This window comes from Poecilia reticulata, chromosome 14 (assembly GCF_904066995.2).
Source record: "Poecilia reticulata chromosome 14, P_reticulata-male-v2, whole genome shotgun sequence".
In the NCBI taxonomy this organism is placed as follows: Eukaryota; Metazoa; Chordata; class Actinopteri; order Cyprinodontiformes; family Poeciliidae; genus Poecilia; species Poecilia reticulata.
In genome coordinates, this window is record NC_088843.1 from 1678086 (window position 1) to 1698259 (window position 20174).

The following is a 20174-nucleotide window of genomic DNA, read 5'->3' on the forward strand; positions in this document are numbered from 1 at the left end:
TAAAAACAGCTGATAACGTTGTTACTTTTTCTTCCAGTTAGCATTTATTTGCTACTTTCTGTTGATCTGTCACATAAAATCCAAACAAACTACATTAAAGTTTGTATATGAAACATAAAAATGGTTTAAAAAAAATAAAAGCGCTGGTCTTTATAATAAAAATATGAAACTAAACTAGTAGTTAAAATTCTTTACATGTTGAATTAGTTGGGAATTTGAAGGTCAATGCATTTTGCCTGTGGGTGGTAGTGTAACACATAAAAAGAAATCATTAAAAAAATCCATACTTCATTATAAAATACCCAGAATATTTACAGACAACTATCTGGAACAATCTTTATAGCACAAGTTAAAAACTAAACCAGGTCAGAAGACCTGGACTTTCAAAATAAAACCACATCCTGGCGTCCAAAACCTCTGAATGTTCAAATGTTCTGGCTGCTCAGGGTCCAGGACGGCCTCAGAAGGAGCAGGGGCAATTAAGCCATCAACCTGGAGGTTAAAGGTGGAGCCCTCTAGTGGCAGGACCAACGCCACGCTTTTCTGATTTCTATTAAAATTCAAATGTTTGTGCAAGTTATTGTATGATGACGTTCTCACATGTCCCACAATTTCAGCAGCAGTAAAAGACGAGAAATTAGTTTGGAGAAGTAAAGAAGTTTCCGCCTGCTCAGTGTTTTCTGTTTCAAATAAATAAAAGACAAGATCCCAAATTTACAGAACATGTAAATGATTTAATACATTTGAGCTTCTGAACTCTTTTATCCATCATTTACAATAAATTTACTATATTTTTTTTTATCATTTACCGATTTAAAATTGCCTAGTAAAATTTAGTGATTCTTTTTTTTGCCATCCTTGCAGGAATAAAAAAAAAAAAAGACTGAATCTGAATCATTTTAAAAAGAGCAACAGCTCACAAAATTCTCATTTTCTTCCCTCACTTCCCGTCGTGAACAAACCCTTCACTGCCATTCACACCTGATCGCTGGCTGCGCAGGAGTTCACCAATGTCAAAACAAGTTTTAGCTCAAAGGATATTTCCTCGACATGAATGACGTCAAATCCAAAGAAAACACCTCATGTTCAAAAGAAGAAGAGAGATGTGGCAAATGTTGCTTCAGAATGTAAACTAGCTGAGGGAGGAAAGGGCAAAAGTCCAGAAGTTGGGTAAAAACAAACCTCTGAGGTTATAAAGAATATAAATGCATGGGAGAAACTCGGTAAAACAGTGACAGCTGAGGAGCGCAGCTGACTGGAAGGGTCAGCCCTTTAAGACAGCTGTAAACAAACACGGAGCCGGGTCAGCAACAAGCCGATGGGATCAAATCCGTGTGATAAATACCTAATCTGAGGGTGAAATCATCTGCGCTCCGAGTTAAATGTCAGACCCGGATAACCTCATAACCAACCAGGCACTGAAAAATCCTGCAGGAGGCTGAAAAAAGGGGGATAAAATACCTTATTTTCTTATTTTGGTCTGTTTTTGCATCTTTTTTTTGTTTGTTTTGCTTTTTTTGTCAATATTAATTTCTTGTATTAAATATGAATAAGGTGCTGTATGAAAAAAATATTTTTTTTTACATATTTGTTGAAACTGTTGTGGAAAAATAAAAAAATATAAAAAACTGAGCTTTTCTTCCTACTGCCAGTACAGACTAGAAACAACCAATCAGAGCAAGGAGGCGGGTCTTAGCGCTGTCAATCATCCTCCATGTGGTGCTGTTCACCAAAACTATCAATGTTACTGATTTGTAATGATTTAATAAATTTAAGCTACTGAAATTTTTTATCGATCATTTATATTAAAATTACTATATAGTAATATACAAGCTATGCTAGCTGTAACCTAGCATAGCTTGCAATTCATGCTAAGGCTAGTTAGCACAAAGAACATTGATGGTAGATGAGCGGTTCTCCTGTAACAGAAAGTTGTTTCTCCGCCATTAGCACATTTAGCAGTACATGAGGATTATTGGCAGCGCTAAGCCCCACCCCCTGGCTCTGATTGGTTGTTGTTGGAGCATTTCTTTCGACTGTAAGTAACTGTAGCTCAGTTCTTTTTACAGATTGTCTCATAAACTGTTAGTTTTAACAAATATGTAAAATACATATTTTTTAATAAAAGTTGCATCCTGCAGTTATTTTTAAGAAAAAAGTATGAAATATTTTTTTCTTCCTTAAATGTTAACAGATCATAAATCAGCTCAATAACAAACTAACCTTCCCGGTTGCCGTGATTAAAGCTACATAAAATAAACAGCCTTGTAAGAAACTCTAAGATCCATTTATAAACACAGCCTGCTGGGCGGGACGGCCAAATAATTACTGTAAGCCTCAGCTTGTGGAGGCTAAAAGACACATTCTTGGATTTATAACGGCTTTCTCCTCTAACAGCGGAGATTAGAAAAGTTGGTGGATTAAAACGATTAGATGACAGGTTTATTATGTTCTCTTTTCTCTCTTATTGACTCTCAGTCCTTCAAGCACTCAAGAGAGGCTTGTCGAAGCACACTGAGCTGGTAAATACTGGAGAAACGTCACAAAGGCAGAGAAAGAAAGAGGCGTGCAAGGTGACCACGCTATCTGCTGCAGTGGAGTAATTAGCAGAGAAAACAAACTATTTCAAAATTAAAGGAGACAAGAGTGAAAAAATACCATCAAGGTTTTCTGAATCTACTAAATGCTCCTATTTTATTTGACACAACTGATTGGAGAATTAGTTGTAAACTCATCAGGAAGTTGCCGGTTTCTTGTTTTGTGAAGCTAAAGGCTGTGGATACAATTTTCATAACCAACAGGATTTAAAATATATGTATATCTTTTGCCTTTCTGGCATAAATGGTCGTTATTTATTCATATTTAAACCAGCAGTACTTGCTGCAAAGCAACACTGTAAAAGACTGAGTTAAAATTTTAATTTAATTTTGAATCATATATTAGTAATTAGCAAGATGAGCGCTGCTAGCGCCGCTAGCGCTGCTAGCGCTGACCAGACGTCGGTTTGCGTTTTCCCTACAAACTGAAAAGCCTCAACTTTGCTTTAAAATTTCAAAATGTCTTCTTAACTTCCATACTGTTGACATTCTTACTTTAGGTTTTAGTGATGAAACAGTGAAGAAGTAATGAATCCATTTTCGAGTAATATAATGGTAATGAACTTTAAATTGGAATAAACATTTAGCACTGGAACTGGAAAACATTTTTTAAGTATCCAAAATAAACAACAAATAAAATGAATGTAAACAAAAACAAGGCTAGTTGAGACCAAAACACCAGATTAAAGATTTTTATCCTCCAGTTTTTGGTAGAAAGATAAAATCATTCAAATGGAAATTATTGAGTTTGTTTTAATTTATCATGCGATTAATTGGTTTACTCTTTAACCTTAATTTGGCAGGGGTATGAATAATTTTAAGCTTGACTGTGTCCAGGTAAAAAATTAAATTTCTTCCACCCAATTCATGCTACAATGGCTAAATGTGAGTTGGTTCCCTCAGTGAGAACATCCACACCGAAGAGTTTAGGTGGAAAAACTACTCAGTCCTCAGAAACGTTCACCTGTTTCTGATGGCAGGTTATCAGCAGGAGCCTGTCAAACCGAACACAAACTAATAATTAGTAATAGTTATTAGGTTTATAACATCAGATCGACGCCATCAGAGTTTCTGCAAAATGGCCACCACTAACGAAGGCACAGCGATTAGGTTTCAGTACTTTAACTGTGGGAAAGATGGCGCTGCAGAAGGTTAGGTTTATTTCCTACACATGACCTTTAGTCCACAGCTGGAAGATCAGAACTGATGAGCAATAATTGGAAGGATTAAAGGTCGACAGGTGAGCAAACAAGTCACTAATTTTAGCAGAGTTCATAATTTATTCATTTTTAATTATTAATGGCAACGTGGGAGAGAAGCATTGATCATTCATTCATCTGTAGCTTTTCTAATAGAACATAGAATCTGTTCCCAGCCGATTCTGTGACCCAAAGAAACGTCTTTTTCCTGGGGAACCCACCTGGTAAATGTCCGACAAGCTGCTGCTGCCCGAGTCGCTGGTGATGCTGCACCCTGATTGGCTGGGCGCCATGTGCATCACCTGCTGGTGGGCGTGGTCCGTCAGGTGCATCTTATTGAGATCGGCAGGAAGCTGTTCACACAGGAAGAAACGCACACGGAGAAACAAGGATGAGTTTCCAACATTACCTGTGTTACACAGGGAAAATACACAAATGTTCTCACACACACGCACACGCACGCACGCACGCATGCACGCAGCGGTTTTCATCAGGCTGAAAGCCAGAGCTGCAGAAAGTAACTTCCGACGGCCGTAAATCAGGATCCAGCAGTTTCGACTGATGTGATCTTCTGGTGTAAATCCTGACTTTCTTCTCACAGACAGAAACAAGGCAAACAGAAGCCGTTGCCAAATAAGCGTCACATGCAATCAAACATTTCCGGGGGGATGAAGGAAAAGCAAACCCAGTCCAAAGCTTTCTGCTCTCTTACGTTGGAGAAAACTTCCACTGCGCAGATCTCATTTCCAGACAAATCAGAATCTGAAGTCGACCGACTAAAAACATGAGAACTGCTCTGCTGCAGCTCCTCCAGAGCAACACGGAGTCCAATTCACTCATTCTTTGATTCTTTTCAGTGAAATAACTGAGTAAATGTAACCAGTTGCTACTAATCAACACAGCAGATTCTGAATTAGCCCACAGCTATCGACCGGCTCCGCTAACGACCGTTCAGTCTCCAGTCCTACCAGCTGAGACCGAGGCCGGGTCAGGCTGAAGACCGGGTCAGGGCCGGGTCAGAGTGAGGACCGGGTCAGGGTGAAGGTCGGGTCAGGGTGAGGACCGGGTCAGAGTGAGGACCGGGTCAGAGTGAGGACCGGGTCAGAGTGAGGACCGGGTCAGAGTGAGGACCGAGTCAGAGTGAGGACCGAGTCAGAGTGAGGACCGGGTCAGGGTGAGGACCAGGTCAGGGCCGGCTGGGTAACACGGCGGCGGCGGCCGCTCGGCCGTAAACTCCGGCACCGACTGCTGCGCACATGAAGCCTCGTTGAGCCGAACTGGATCTCAGCAGCAGAGGAACCACAGCGGCTTCATGCAACATTGAAGACGTTACGTCTGGGTGTTTCCCCCTCTGAGCGCTTCCCCCTCTGAGCGCTTCCCCCTCTGAGCGCTTCCCCCTCTGAGTGTTTCCCCCTCTGAGTGCTTCCCCCTAACAGCTCTGCTGTTCTGCACAACCTTTAAGCTTCACCATCTTCAAACCCAGAGGGAAACACCAACAGAACCGAGGAAGTTCATGTCGCTAATGTGTAATACAGCACATTACATTTACTAAATAGCTGCTAGGAACCGGCCTCATAGAAAATTCCATATTTTTCCAGAGTGAAACACCTTGTGGACATTCTGGTGCCACAGATTTAGCTTGCTGGGTTTTATCATCTGCATGTTCCACGTTTTATCAGACTAAAGTTGGATAATCGGCAGATTTCCCAGATGTTGTTTACATGAAGAGAAAAAAATCAAAATCAGCTCCATTTCAGAACTGGACTGGATTAATTTACAGCCAAATACAGCTGAAATAAATACAACCATTCAAAACCGAATTGGAAAACAGTCAAAACAAGTAATATAGTTATAAAAAAATTATTAAATACGTGAAAGCTGAAACCATTAATCACGATTAATCTACTAAATAAATGATTGTCAACTAATTTAGTAACCGATTCATTGTTAACTGGAGTATATAGACTCAAATTATTTAGAAAAAAGACTGAATTATTCATTTATTTACATATTTTAATGCATTTCTAATATGCAAAAAGTTTTGAGTGGTAAAATGAAAATCTACTGATTAATTGTTACAATAATTGATAAATCTCAGCCCTAAAATATGTTGTTTTCATGCTGTAAAGCACTGTGAGCTGTCTTGTTTTTGAAATGTGTTCTAGAAGTAAACTTGACTGATTGACTGATTATTGATCAAGGCAATACCAATCAGCCTTCAGTATGCAGCGTTGTGCTTCCGCATCTATTTAAACATGAAATATTTGTGGTTTTCGTCTATTCAGACTCTGACGTTAACACATTAACAGCACAGCTGTTTCTTATAAAAGCATTTAAGGATCAGCGTCGTAATTTTAAAAGCCGCTATTTTAACATTTACGCCCCAATATTGTCCGAGGAACGAGGTGAAGGAGCGACTGAAGAAGCCTTTAAGTGAAATCCATTTCCTATTAAGCACAGCAGAGTAATGCTTTGTGTGATTCACTATTGACCCAAAGACAACATGCAATCTTGGGGTTATTGATTGAATTACATCCAATCACATTTACACATCACTCTACCATTAGTCCTAATACTTATTGCTGACTAACTGCATGTTTACCGTGTTTCTGTGTGACGGTGAATAATTGCTAATTTCACCAAAGCGAATGCATATCGATTCCTGTATGATGGAGAAGTTATGAGCCGTTCTCCCAATATTTTTACCGGTACTGGGAGACGGAGCCCAAAAGGGGCAAACTGGTGCATCGAGCCTCATTTATGAGGTGAATGGCAAAAGGAATAAAGTTTAACATTTGCTTTTTAAGTCTCAGAAGTCTGAAAACTTGAGGAAGTAAAAGCATCGAATTTCAATAATTGATCAATACTGGACCACCTTTCAGCAACAGAGGTTATTTTAGCCTCAAGTGTCCAATAAATCTGCACTGCAACAGTCAAAAGTATAATTCATGTTAATAAAAAGGAGACAAAAACTCCAGCCTCCTTTAAATAATGGAGTTATTTCTAAACAATGGTAATTATTCAAACTGTTCTTTATAAAAGGAGAATATTTATTAATTTTATGTTACTAACAGTTTGTTTAAAGACAAGTTAAAATCAGATGCACCTACGTTCACAACTAGTTTTTTTTTTTTTAGGAGTTAATTGAGCAAATTTGTGCACTTTAAAAAAAATTAAAAAAAATAAAAAAAAACTGGTGTGCAAAGTTTCCATATACAAAAATGACTTTATATTGATACTTCAGGCTGCTGTTTGGTCTCAACTAGAACAGTTTTTAAACATAATTGTGTTTACAGAGACTTCATAATTCATTTTATTTGTTGTTTTATTTATTTAGAATATTTAAAAAAATAGAGTTGAAATTTGGGGGGAAGTGGGTTGGAGTGGAGTGGGGTGGAGTGGGGTTGAGTGGAGAGGAGTGGGGTGGGGTGGAATGGGGTGAGGTGGAGTTGAGTGGGGTGAAGTGGAGTGGGGTTGAGAGGAGTGGGGTTGAATGGAGCGGGGTGGAGTGGGGTGACGTGGGGTTGAGTGGAATGGAGTTGAGTGGGGTGGAGTGGGGTGACGTGGGGTTGAGTGGAGTGGGGTGGAGTGGGGTGGGGTGGAGTGGGGTGGAGTGGGGTTGAGTGGAGTGGGGTGGAGTGGGGTTGAGTGGAGTGGGGTTGAGTGGAGTAGGGTGAAGTGGAGTGGGGTTGAGAGGAGTGGGGTCGAATGGAGCGGGGTGGAGTGGGGTGGGTTGGGGTGGAGTGGAGTTGAGTGGGGTGGGGTTGAGTGGAGTGGGGTGGAGTGGGGTTGAGTGGAGTGGGTGGGCTTGAGTGAAGTGGGTGGGGTTGAGTGGAGTGAGGTTGAGTGGAGTGGGGTGAAGTGGGGTTGAGTGGAGTGGGGTTGAGTGGGGTTGTGTGGGGTGGAGTGGAGTGGATGGGGTTGAGTGGAGTGGGGTGGAGTGGGGTGGATGGGGTTGAGTGGAGTGGGGTTGAGTGGGGTGAAGTGGAGTTGAGTGGGGTTGAGTTGAGTGGGGTTGAGTGGAGTGGGGTGGGGTTGAGTGGAGTGGGGTTGAGTGTGGTTGTGTGGGGTGAGTGGAGTGGGGTTGAGTGGGGTGGATGGGGTTGAGTGGAGTGGGGTTGTGTGGGGTGGAATGGAGTGGGGTTGAGTTGAGTGGGCTGGAGTGGAGTTGGGTGGAGTTGAGTGGAGTGGGGTGGAGTTGAGTGGAGTGGGGTCGAGGGGGTTGATTGGGGTGGGTGGGCTTGAGTGAAGTGGGTGGGGTTGAGTGGAGTGAGGTTGAGTGGAGTGGGGTGAAGTGGGGTTGAGTGGAGTGGGGTTGAGTGGGGTTGTGTGGGGTGGAGTGGAGTGGATGGGGTTGAGTGGAGTGGGGTGGAGTGGGGTGGATGGGGTTGAGTGGAGTGGGGTTGAGTGGGGTGAAGTGGAGTTGAGTGGGGTTGAGTTGAGTGGGGTTGAGTGGAGTGGGGTGGGGTTGAGTGGAGTGGGGTTGAGTGTGGTTGTGTGGGGTGAGTGGAGTGGGGTTGAGTGGGGTGGATGGGGTTGAGTGGAGTGGGGTTGTGTGGGGTGGAATGGAGTGGGGTTGAGTTGAGTGGAGTGGGGTCGAGGGGGTTGATTGGGGTGGGATTGAGTGGGGTGGAGTGGGTTTGAGTGGAGTTGGGTAGAGTGGGGTTGAGTTGAGTGGAGTGGGGTGGGGTGGAGTGGTTTTGAGTGGGGTGGGGTGGAGGGGTTTGAGTGGAGTTGGGTGGAGTGGGGTTGAGTTGAGTGGGGTGGGGTGGAGTGGTTTTGAGTGGGGTGGTGTGGAGTGGGGTTGAGTTTAGTGGGGTTGAGTGGAGTGGAGTTGGTTTGAGTGGGGCTGAGTGGAGTTGGGTAGGGTGGGGTGGAGTTGGGTGGAGTGGGGTGGGATGGGGTAGGATGGGTTGTAGTGGGGTGGAGTGGAGTGGGGTTGAGTTTAGTGGGGTAGCGTGGGTTGTAGTGGGGTGGAGTGGGGTAGGGGTCTCGCGGCTCCTCTTCACGCCACAGAATTAATCCCGCTCTAATCCGTCTATCCTCTCCCAGAGGGGAACGGGGTCTTCCACTCCTCATGCATTAAGGATGAGCGTTAGGAGATTAAATATAAATGCGTGTGGCTCCTTCAGCTGTACAGTTTCATCGTGTCAGGGCGGAAGCTCCAATCATGGGAGGATCGAGTTTTCACCGCAGCAATTATTAGAAAACCAGGTTCACTGCAGAAAAATGAACGTCTTGTGTTATGAAAACACACAGCAACTAGAAATGGTTATGAATGTAGTTTATGCTATGAGCTTAACTTGCTTTATTCCTGCCTTCATGTTAAATGTGCCGTGCAAAATGCAGCTGGTGATTTTATTAAGCCACCCACTAAGATATGATTAAATGCAACACAAGTGATAGGAATTTGAGCGAAAATCAGCTTTTAGGAAATGGCATGCTGCTTGCCATGCAAATTAGGGGTTTACCCTCCATCAGGAATGAAGGGAAAACCCTCCAACAACAGCTCTTTATCCAAGTCTTTATATTAGAGAACCATTAAACCCACTCCAGCCATTCTGACCTAAACAAATCAGTTAAAACGCAATAAAAAAAACATACAGAAATGGCATTTTAAGGGCTGAAACCTGAGTGGTTCCTTCTGCACATTCCCTCTGTAGTTAAAAGGACAATAAAGCCAGATTGGCTTTTTAACCACGTAACATTTTTCCTAAATGCATCTTGCACAGAATAATCTCTGCTGAGGAGAAAACAAACAATGGGCGGCTCCTTGGAGCAAAGAGGAAATATTCCAAAGAGACACAGCGAAGAAACGCGTGGAAATGTATTTCCATGATGATGAGCAGAATGAATAGCTTAGATGGAGTAATTAAACCATAATGTGGCTGATGAATCTTGATGAGAATTATAATTAAAGTACGTGAAAAAAAACCTGACGAAACTCAATGAATATTTAAAGACGACGCAAAAAGCAACAAAACTGCGAAACTGTCACAAAAACACAGAGGCTGCATAAGATGCAACATATCAAACACCCGTCTAATTTATTATGATAATTCAAACTGAATTTTGGTCAAAATAATAAATTTAGTCCTAAAAACAAAACTTAAACCTGAGTAAACTTTGACCGATACCAGAGTTTGGTAGTACCCAATTACATTTACTCAACTAACGTCTTTGAAATAATTTACTTTTTGAAGTATTTTATTTTCACTTTTACTTGAGTGATTTTATTTTGAAGTTTTTCTGCTCTTACTTGAGTAAAACTTCTGGATTTTCTACCCACTGAATGAAAAACAAATATGACTGAAAGGAGCTGATTTGGAAACATTTTCTTTTGCCTTATTCTGTTATTTTTTGTTACTCATTTTGGTTCTAAAAATACCAAATTTCTAACTTTGCATTTTGATCTGTCGATAATGTCTTGAGCATTTCTTGGACGTTTCACTTTTACTTGAGTAAAAACCGGTTGAAGTGTCTCTGCTCTTACTTGAGTAGAGTTTTGGGTTCTCCCCCCTCCTGAGGTCACGGCCGGGTCGAATGACACTAACAACATTGGCCTGCAGGTGTCAGCAGGGACAAACAATCCTGACATGTCAAGATAAACGCTAGTGGAGAAAATGGAAAATATTTTACAGATTAAACAGGAGAAGTCCGTTTTTTCTCTACCAGTTTGTACACAAAGACGTTTATTTTTTATTTTTCTTCTTTGCAAAGCAGCGACTCAGTCAGATTGGATGGAGAGCAGCAGCTTAAGATCAGATTTTCAACTGATCATCAGATTCTGTGTTCCTGCATGCACACATCATAATGCTGCCACCGCCGTGTTTCCCGGTGAGGAATCTGGAAGGGGCCAACAATGCAGGGCACTTTATGTATAAACAGATGTGTAGATCTTGAAGCCAGAGTTTGTTTTCTTTTCAAATAATCAGTGAAGTTTCTGCAAAGTTCACACTGGGATTTCTTAGAGCTTAATTACACTTCAAATCTCTGCGTTGATTCAGTTCTCACAGCCGACTGCGTACCCAGAAACCACATCACAGCTCATGCACCTCTGCAGGAAAGGAACAACCGTCTCTCTGCACAGACGTCTCGGCTTTTCTCTGACACGCCACTTAACTCCGTCCCTGAATCTGATTTCCGCTTTGAGGTGTCTGCTCCACTTCTTTGCATTCACCTCTTCCAGGCCCATCTCGTCTTTTTTGGTAATTAACTCCGTCTCCTGACTCCGTCACTACTTCCCTCCGTTTCTGTCGCCTCCTGATTTGGCGTCGGGAGATTTTCAGTCCTTTTTTTTTTAAAATCGTGTGAGTAAAATGACTGCTTGGGACTCTGATGTCTGAAAATGGGACCAGATTTAGCAGTAAGAAAACTTTGATCAATCCAGGCCGGATTTATCTCTAAACATACGCAACTTCAGTCAGTCAGTCAGGTTTATTTATGTAGCAGCTTTCTGCAACAAGGCATTTTAAGGAGCTTTATATCACAAAAACACAAAGTCGGAGATCACACAGTCAATAATTTTGTGAAGTTACACATCAGATGATCAATGTTTCATTTATAATGTTTTAAAATCAGCTCTAACAGGCGGGTTTTTAATCTAGATTGAAATTAACTCAGTGTTTCAGCTGTTTTGCAGCTTTATGGAAGTTTGTTCCAGATTTCTGATGCTTAGAAGCTGAATGCTGCTTCTAAACGTTTGGTTCTGGTTTTGTGGATGCAGAGCAGAACCAGAACCAGAAGACCTGAGAGGTCTGGAAGGTTGATATAACAGCAGCAGATCTTTAATCTTTAATTCAGTGATTTATAAACTACCAGCAGTAGTTTAACCCTGCAAGTTCGAAGTTTCAAATCTCAGCCTGGATATTTTTGTTCATTTTAATTGTACAAATTTCTTTAAGTCAGATTTTTTTAGGCAGTAATCAATGCGACTAAAGATGAGTTTCTCTACATCTTGCTGAGACATTAATCCTGTAATCATGAAAACGTTCTTCAGGTGATAGAAGGCCGACTTTGTAACCGTCTTTATGCGACTCTGAAGGTTCATCCTGATCTCTCGTTTCTATCTGTAATGACTGAAGCTGTAGGTTGGCTTTAGATCATCCCTCTTTAGGTCTACAGATAACAAACAGACTCGGCTCAGATACAGAGCAGAGAGACAGATGGAGAGAAAATAGAGTCGCCTGGCATAAACATGAGAGACAAAGACAAAGAAAGGAAAGAGGACAAAACTGAGAAAGCATGGAGGAAGAGGAAAAATAATGAAAAACAGGACTGACAGTGAGGTGGAATGAGGATGAAGTGAAAGTGAAGCAGCAGATGAAGATAAAAGGTCTACAATATTCTCTCAAGATTCCAATTTTGCCTTAGTCCAGCCGACCATATCTCCGAGCAATGCGAGTGTGAATGTGTGTGAATGGGGCTGCACAGAGGCGCAGTTGGTAGAGCTGTTGCCTTGCAGCAAGAAGGTTCTGGGTTCGATTCCCGGTCTTTCTGCATGGAGTTTGCATGTTCTCCCTGTGCATGGTGGGTTTTCTCCAGGTACTCCAGTTTCCTCCCACAGTCCAAAAACATGACTGTCAGGTTAATTGGCCTTTCCAAATTGCTCCTAGGTGTGAGTGTGTGTGTGCATGGTTGTGTGTCCTGTGTGTCTCTGTGTTGCCCTGCGACAGACTGGCGACCTGTCCAGGTGACCCCGCCTCTCGCCTGAAACCTTAGCTGGAGGGGCACCAGCACCTCCTGACCCCCACCAAGGGACAAGGGTGCAAGAAAATGGATGGATGTTTGCGAATGTTTGTGAATGTGTGTGAGTGTGTGTGTGTGTGTGTGTGCACCAGCTGCAGCAAGGGGAGATGTAATAAATTGAAGCTGAAATTGGAGGTGACAACTGCAAAGACAGACATGGAGCAGAGAGAGGAGGAGTGAGGTTGGAGTTCGGAGACCATTTTCACCACTTCATCTCCACCAGATGAAAATCTTTAACAAACTGAAATGCGTCAGCGTCGCGTTTATCGCTAATTGTTTCTGCTGCGGCACAAATTAGCAACAGACATCAGAAACACGCTCTGCAAAGACGGCTGTGCAGCAACACTACGGAGACTTCTTATAGTTCCTGAAATCAATGCGACGCTTTTGTTTATTCAGACACAGAAAACTGATTCTGAATTAGTGAAAAAATTAACCTCTAATTTCCTCAAATGTCGCAAATGCCTGAGAGAATTAGCGTTTAATTTATTTGCCACAAGTTGTAGCAATTAAATCCTCTCCAGTTCTAAAAGAAGGTTTGACAAAACAAAAACTCTCTGGTGAACTTTTCCCCCACATTAGAGTGAACTTTCTCTGATTTGTGCTGAATTCAGTAACACCAGGGCAAACTAAGTATATGCATTTTTAGTCAACACAGACTTTCTTGTTATTATAGAAAATAAATTACATTAGGTTAAAACTGTAAAAGTTAGAACTTAGTCGACATTCCTACTTCCTCGCTGATCCTCTACCAAAAAACATCCTTTCTATTCTCTGCAGTCATAACTTGATTGGTCAAAGATCGTAGGACCAGAGAAAACAGCGACAATTATATTTAGTTATTTTTTCTTAGTTTACCTCAAAAAATGCAAAACCACAACTGGTGAAAGTTCAGATGTTCCAACTCGAGCATTTGGTGCTCAAATCGCTGCCAATGCTTGACGTGCAAAACGTGTTTGTTGTGATACTTTTAAACACAAGCATCAGTTTTAACAAAGAGCTGAAAAACATAACTAATTAACAGAAAATGTAGTTGAATTAATTAATAGGGTCATCTTCTAACACGAATGATGTCAACAACATTATGATGTTTTAAAGACCACTTTAAATCTTCACGTCTTCTCTTTACTAAAACACAGCTGATTAAAAAACATTTTCCCTTTAGGAAAGTAGATTTATGTTGCTTTTGTTGGCAGCTGATTTTAATTAATTCAAATTTCTCTCCATTGTAGGTGGTCTGTTTTGTTTAAATGTGGAACAACAAATGCACAAAACTTGTCCAAAACTTCTCTTTATACTAGATGTTGCATTTTCAGGAAACAACTAAATTATTTTTCATCTGTTGTAGTTGAACAACGTGTTTTCAGCAGCATGGAGAGAATTTTGCATAGCAACAAATTAGCTCAGTTTTATCTCAGTTGAGATAAAAGGACACTCGTTCTGTGATTTGGCGCGAGGAGTTGGTGAGTGAGCTGCAAGGTTCGACAATCATTGGCTGTTAAGTTCCTGGCCTGGGCAGAGATTGGGCCGGCGAGTTTCTGGAGCGGATCAGCAGCCATTAGCTGGCAGCTTCAACACTAAACAGCGCCAGTATTGTGACAGACGGGACGCTGAATTGGATCAGCGCTGCCAAGGGTCTGTGACTTTTGCACCAGAGTTGGACTAGATGATAGAAAGAGATTTATTTTGTGCGTTTATGCCATTCCTGTCCAAGACTTATCTCAAGATTTAACAGGAAACATAAAAAAGGACATTATGTTGCGTCTAAACAGGAGAAAAGATGTCAAATTGCATTTAAAAAGAAGGTTATAATGAGCTAACCAGGGTACAAAAGTCCAGTTAAAGGTAATTTGTTTGAGCTAAACATTAAATAGCCTAAAAAAAGAGAAAATATATGGATCTGTATCATCTGTGAAAGTTTTATTCAATTTGTGTTCATCGTCTTCTTTGTGACCTGGATATGTTTTCTCTTTCTAATGACGCCTTTTTTTTTTTTGGTTAAACATTTTGGTTACAAAACCAACATTTTTACTCCTTTTTGAGCAAAAAGGAGCATTTTTATTCCTTTCTAGTTTCCTTGACCCGTCTCACCCGTTATGTGTTGATGTTATATTTTCACACAGTTTACATCAGACACACAAACTACTGAGGAAAACTGACCTGCTGACTGAATTCGGTACACGTAATTTTAATTAATCAGTGTCTTTATTAATGTACAATATGTTTCAGATAGAGGAAAAAAACACAAGAAACGTTTTAAAAAGCCGAGACTTTTTGAAACGTGTTCATCCTCACAAGCTGTTGTAGTAAACATGCCACACCCACAGGGGGCAGCATAGGGCAAAGCCAAACTTATGTCAGCCAATCACAATCCTTCAAAACAACCACCACTTCCTGTTTGGAATCAAACATGGCGCTAGGAGATTCAGACAGAAAGGTTGAACTACTTTGAAATACCGCGTTGGACAATAAAGTTAATTAAACACAAGACGACTGTGAAACCCAGAATGTGGAGGTTGACCTCCAATCACTCTTTATCCGTAGCAACTCAACATATCAGAGAAGTTATTAAAAAAAGCAAGTCGATACAGTCTGAACGAACGTAAAGCCATGCTTCCTCCACTGCATGGGCAAACGGCACCACGTTATAAATCTTCTCTTTTTTTTATTGTCAGTCGTTTTCAGTGATATGAAACGGAGGTTACGCGTGGATGAAAGGTCAAATCACATAAAAATAAATTCAGTTCATCAGATGTTTGGTATTTTGTGGACAAAAGTCCTTCCACTGGCTCCCCGGAGCTCAGAGAATAGACTTTGAAACACTTCTGTTAAAGATTACTAAAGATCTGATGTTGGATCAACCTTCCAGACCTCTCAGGTCCAAACATGGAGAAGCAGCATTCAGCACCACAAACCCGGGACAAATGTCCAGAAAACTGTAAAACAGCCGAAACACCGAGTACCTTTAAACCCAGACTAAAAACCCACCTGGTTAGAAATTATTTTGAAATGTTATAAATGAAATATCGACCAACATTTTGAGGATTTTGATGACGGCACTTGGAAATCGTAGATTTTTGTGTTTTTATGATGAAAAGTACTCTGTTGCTAGGATGTGCTGCAAATAAAATTTGATTGATTGATTTATTGACGAGGCTTTGGTCCGTCTTTTTGCCCCCTTCAGTTCTGTTTGTTTGCTACAGGAAGCTGGTAGGTGTCTGCCTGGGATCCAGAGGAAGATGGGCCACGGTCGGGTCTCCCGGATACAGGAAAATACTTCCCACCAACACAAACATAAAATATTACACAGAAAATACCCAGCGTTACATAAAACTTAGCACCTCAAAGCTTCCCTCCGCTAGCAGATGCTTCCTGCCCGGTGGCCCAATCCGTAATGCTTCTCCATGCAACCGAGCCGCAGTCGCGCAGCGCGTCCCTGGCAGCGGCGCGGCCGACCCGGGGCGCGGCTGGAGGGCCAGCTCCACCCCGCGGTTCTCCTGGGGAGCTTTTGTTAGCGTTGGACCGAGTTTCTGCTCTGTCGGCCAACATAGTTTGGCGCAGACGAGGCTGGCTGTGATTCTGGCACAGCAACAAGAGTCAGGACGGGAAATTAACTTTTTCAACCAGACCTGAACTGCAGCGTTTTATTGGACGCTCAGAGCTTCCTCTACTTCTGGATTAGGCAAAAACAAAAAGTTTTTTGCGAAAATCCTCCAATTTGTCAGAAAATAATAACCGCCTTTGCTGTAAATGCTGAAGCACCAAAACACGGTCACTACGCTGCTCTCTGTTTAACTCAGCAATTCACCAAGAGCCGCAGAGAAATCAACCCAGCCACCCAATCTTGTATTTATAAATGCCCTTGAAAATTATCCAGTAAAGGCTCTCTGGTTGACGAGAGGATGTGGATCAATAGCAGTGAGATAATGTGGGCTGGGGGCACTAAGTGGTGGGGCTATTAGCACATGGATGAGTGTATGCGTGTGTGTTTTGAAGGATGGATGGGGGGTAGTAGCTGGAGTTTGCGTAACATGTGCTAGCATCCATAAATGCTGGACATTTTGCATGATTTTAACCACTGTGTGGATTTGAACAGTTCAAGTTCAAGCATCATCAGCAGAATGAATGGGTTTATGACAACGATTGTAATATGTAAAAACCTTTTCACTGTCCACATTCAAGCCTATCGCAGCTGGAGAGTCACAAATTACGTAGCGGGTTTGGCTAAGTAATGCTACATTTAGCTTTATACTTTACAATTCTAGAACAAGCCTGGGCAGCACCGTCTACTGGACCAACTGGAACCAACATTTAGCTTTATAATCAAACATGGAGAACCCACATTTAGCTTTAGAATCAGAGAACCAACATTTAGCTTTATAATCAGAGAACCAACATTTAGCTTAATAATCAGAGAACCAACATTTAGCTTTATAATCAAACATAAAGAACCAACATTTAGCTTTATAATCAAACATGGAAAACAAACATTTAGCTTTATAATCAAACTTGGAGAACCAACATTTAGCTTTATAATTAAACAGAGAACCAACATTTAGCTTTATAATTAAACATGGAGAACCAACATTTAGCTTTATAATTAAACATGGAGAACCAACATTTAGCTTTATAATTAAACAGAGAACCAACATTTAGCTTTATAATCAAACAGAAAGAACCAACATATAGCTTTATAATCAAACAGAGAACCAACATTTAGCTTTATAATCAAACAGAGAACCAACATTTAGCTTTATAATCAAACAGAGAACCAACATTTAGCTTTATAATTAAACATGGAGAACATTTAGCTTTATACTGTACAAATCTAGAACTAACCCCAGAACAACTGGAACCAACATTTAGTTTTATGCCTCTCTATTCCAGAACAAACTTAAGATCCAGAAATCAGTGTATAAATTATGGACATGTTTTAACTAAAAACTCATCAGATTCAGATACACACCTGCAATTTCTGTTAAAGTTTCAGAAGTTTTTTGATAAAAGAAACTGATTTGGAAAAAATGCTTTGCTATTTTTTGTTCCTTATATGAATTATTGTAATTCTGATCCTTAAAATACCAAAATTTTCACTTAACTTTACATTTTGGAAGTGATTTTTAAATATGAAATAATAATTTGATCAGTTCCTGATTCTTACTTGAGTATATGTCTTGGACGGCTACTTTATACTTTTACTTGATTAGCAGATTTTATTTAGTCGCACCAGAGCAACATTTTGCAGATTTATATCAGAAAAAGAAGTGAGATAATTCATCTTTTCCCAAAACCTCCATAAGTTTAAGTGTGTAAAAACAAGCCATTTGTGTTAGTTTTATTACACGAGTGCAGCTATAAAAACATAAAATGTTTGCATACTGGGCAAAGAGCGCACTTCTCTACAGTAAAAATGAATAAATACTACTTTCAGAATGAAAAATCGGTGCTTTCAGTCTATTCAGTGTAAAAAGCATGACAGCTTCATGCTCACAACAAAGGAGTCAAATAGAGCTGCTGCAGCGCTCCTGTTTTATTGAACAGCTTTTGCAATTATCTCTCAACATGAGAAAGAGACAAAAAAAAAAAAAGTTTAACCAAGAGGCCATTTAAATCCCGACACAATTTTTCAGCTCACAACTTTCAAGAGAGCTGCAAAACCCTTGAATATGTGATTATAAACTCTGAGATGAAGCAAACAAGAGGAGAGAGAGTCACACGTTTTGAGGAGAAAATTAGTAATGGTGTCTGTTATTGTTAGGACTGAATGGTAATTTATGACTTATGGGAGGCGAGTGGAGCATGGCCTGGCTAAATGCAATCCATATTGATCCTTATCACCCCCACTTCCCGTGCATATGATATCCCAGCGCTCCCTCGGCATGCTGAAAGCTCTCTGCGTGGTTCATGTTCAAAATCCCACATCTCTCTGCTTGTGTTGTTGTGGAGCGGCTCAGGCACTCGCCGCCTTTTAAGCTCAAAGGCCACAGCGGGTTTGGACTCGGCGTGGATCCTGTCAGTCCCACTGCCTCCCAGCACGCGGGGCCGAGGTCGAAGGAAAGCAGCCGAGTCTGACGAGAAGAGGCAGGGGCAGAAACCACCTCACCTGACGAAGGTCGAACCCGCACAGCACAGAAAACGGTTCACTCAACTCATTCATGTTGTCAGGGAACCATGAAGCCAAGAAAACTATCATATAAATATACTTTACATGACGGACAGTCTTGTTAAATTTGACCAATTTAGTATAAATACGTTGTAGGGGGACGTAGGGTTGGACAATAAATCAATAACGATATATATATCGCGCCTCTGACAGCTAGCTAAGCTAGGCTAGTGGAATCAGCTAGCGCTGCGTTCACACCGCAGCGTTAGCGTGTTCGCTCAAACCGAACACGATTTGAGCGTCAGGAGAGTCTGGTTTACACTCAAAGTCTATATGGACGCGCGTCGATGGCGCGTTGAAGCATTTCGAGCGTTTTGGATTGGTCTGATATTTAAAACAAAAAATGGTCGACTGACATAAAACCCTTATGATACATTTTCCAGTCATATATAAGCCTGAGGTTAGTAATTATTAACTCATTTTCTTTATTTTATAAAGAAAACTGCTGATTACCAATGCATCCATGGCTTGTTTTCATCTGTTAATGTATTTATTTCTAAAGCTGCTCCTTTATGACCCGAAAACACAAAAAAATCTAAAAAAAGAGAGAAGTGCTGCGTATTAAACACCACAAACACAACAGATAATTATGACTTTCTTTTTAAAACTTTACTCTGTTATTGCAAGAATTTCAGCAACACCAATATCAAAAACAAAGATGCATAAATAAATGAATAAAATGTAAAAAATAATTCAAATATATATTTTTAATTTTTAAAGCAGGTAGGTATTTCTGCAACCTTTAATCCCTTTAAGTTTGTATTTGGTAGCAGAATAAATTTTCTCCTGCTCTGATTTCTAATGCCTGAGGAAAGTTATTGAAGAATTAACTGGAAATTTGGCATCAGATGATGGAAATTAAAACGCAGGCCAGTGGAGCTGGGTTGTTTTCCTACAGGAAGGCTCATTCTTCAGCTATTTTTAGCTGTATTAAAACAAATAAATTGGAAAAACATGATAAAAATGAGTTCAGTCCTGATTTGAAGTTGGTCGGATTCTCCCTCCCTGGTTTAGTTCTGCCACTGCTTTATAAAATAATGAAATGTTAAAATATGTTGTTTAACAGATAATAGAGCTGGATGTTTCTAGTCGTCTCTGTCTGATCGATTTTTCTATCCAGACCAGTAAAGACACCAGTACAACCCCCAGTTTATGTACTGGACGAAACTCTGTCTCTGTCCATTGCAATGTTTAAATTTAGGTCCCACCTTGGTTTTTGGTATTAAACCATTAAATTTGGACTCGTATTTGGAACTGTGGTGGTAGAAAAAACTGGCATTTTCTAACCTTTTCCATCTTTTCTTCCCTCCCTTCTTTTCCAATTAGTATTCAGGCCGACTCTCTGCCATTTTCTACTTGTTCGCTCCTTCCTTTACCTTTCCATCTCTCCATCTCCATCTATTATTTAAGCATCAATAATGGGGCCTGTTGCTGTTGTCGCCAGCCTGCCGTTACTGCTGCGGCTGC

The 20174-nt window shown here is 40.9% G+C and overlaps 1 protein-coding gene across 17 annotated transcripts in view; it reads right to left on the bottom strand.

The window, feature by feature from the left end:
- rapgef6 (Rap guanine nucleotide exchange factor (GEF) 6) overlaps window positions 1-20174 on the bottom strand; it is a 147813-nt gene that overhangs the window by 52239 nt on the left and 75400 nt on the right. For all 17 annotated transcript variants that reach the window (XM_008426850.3, XM_081615334.1, XM_008426867.3 and 14 more), the window contains one exon: window positions 4018-4149. In XM_008426850.3, the coding sequence (XP_008425072.2) occupies window positions 4018-4149 (132 nt within the window). The remainder of the gene's footprint in view (window positions 1-4017; window positions 4150-20174) is intronic.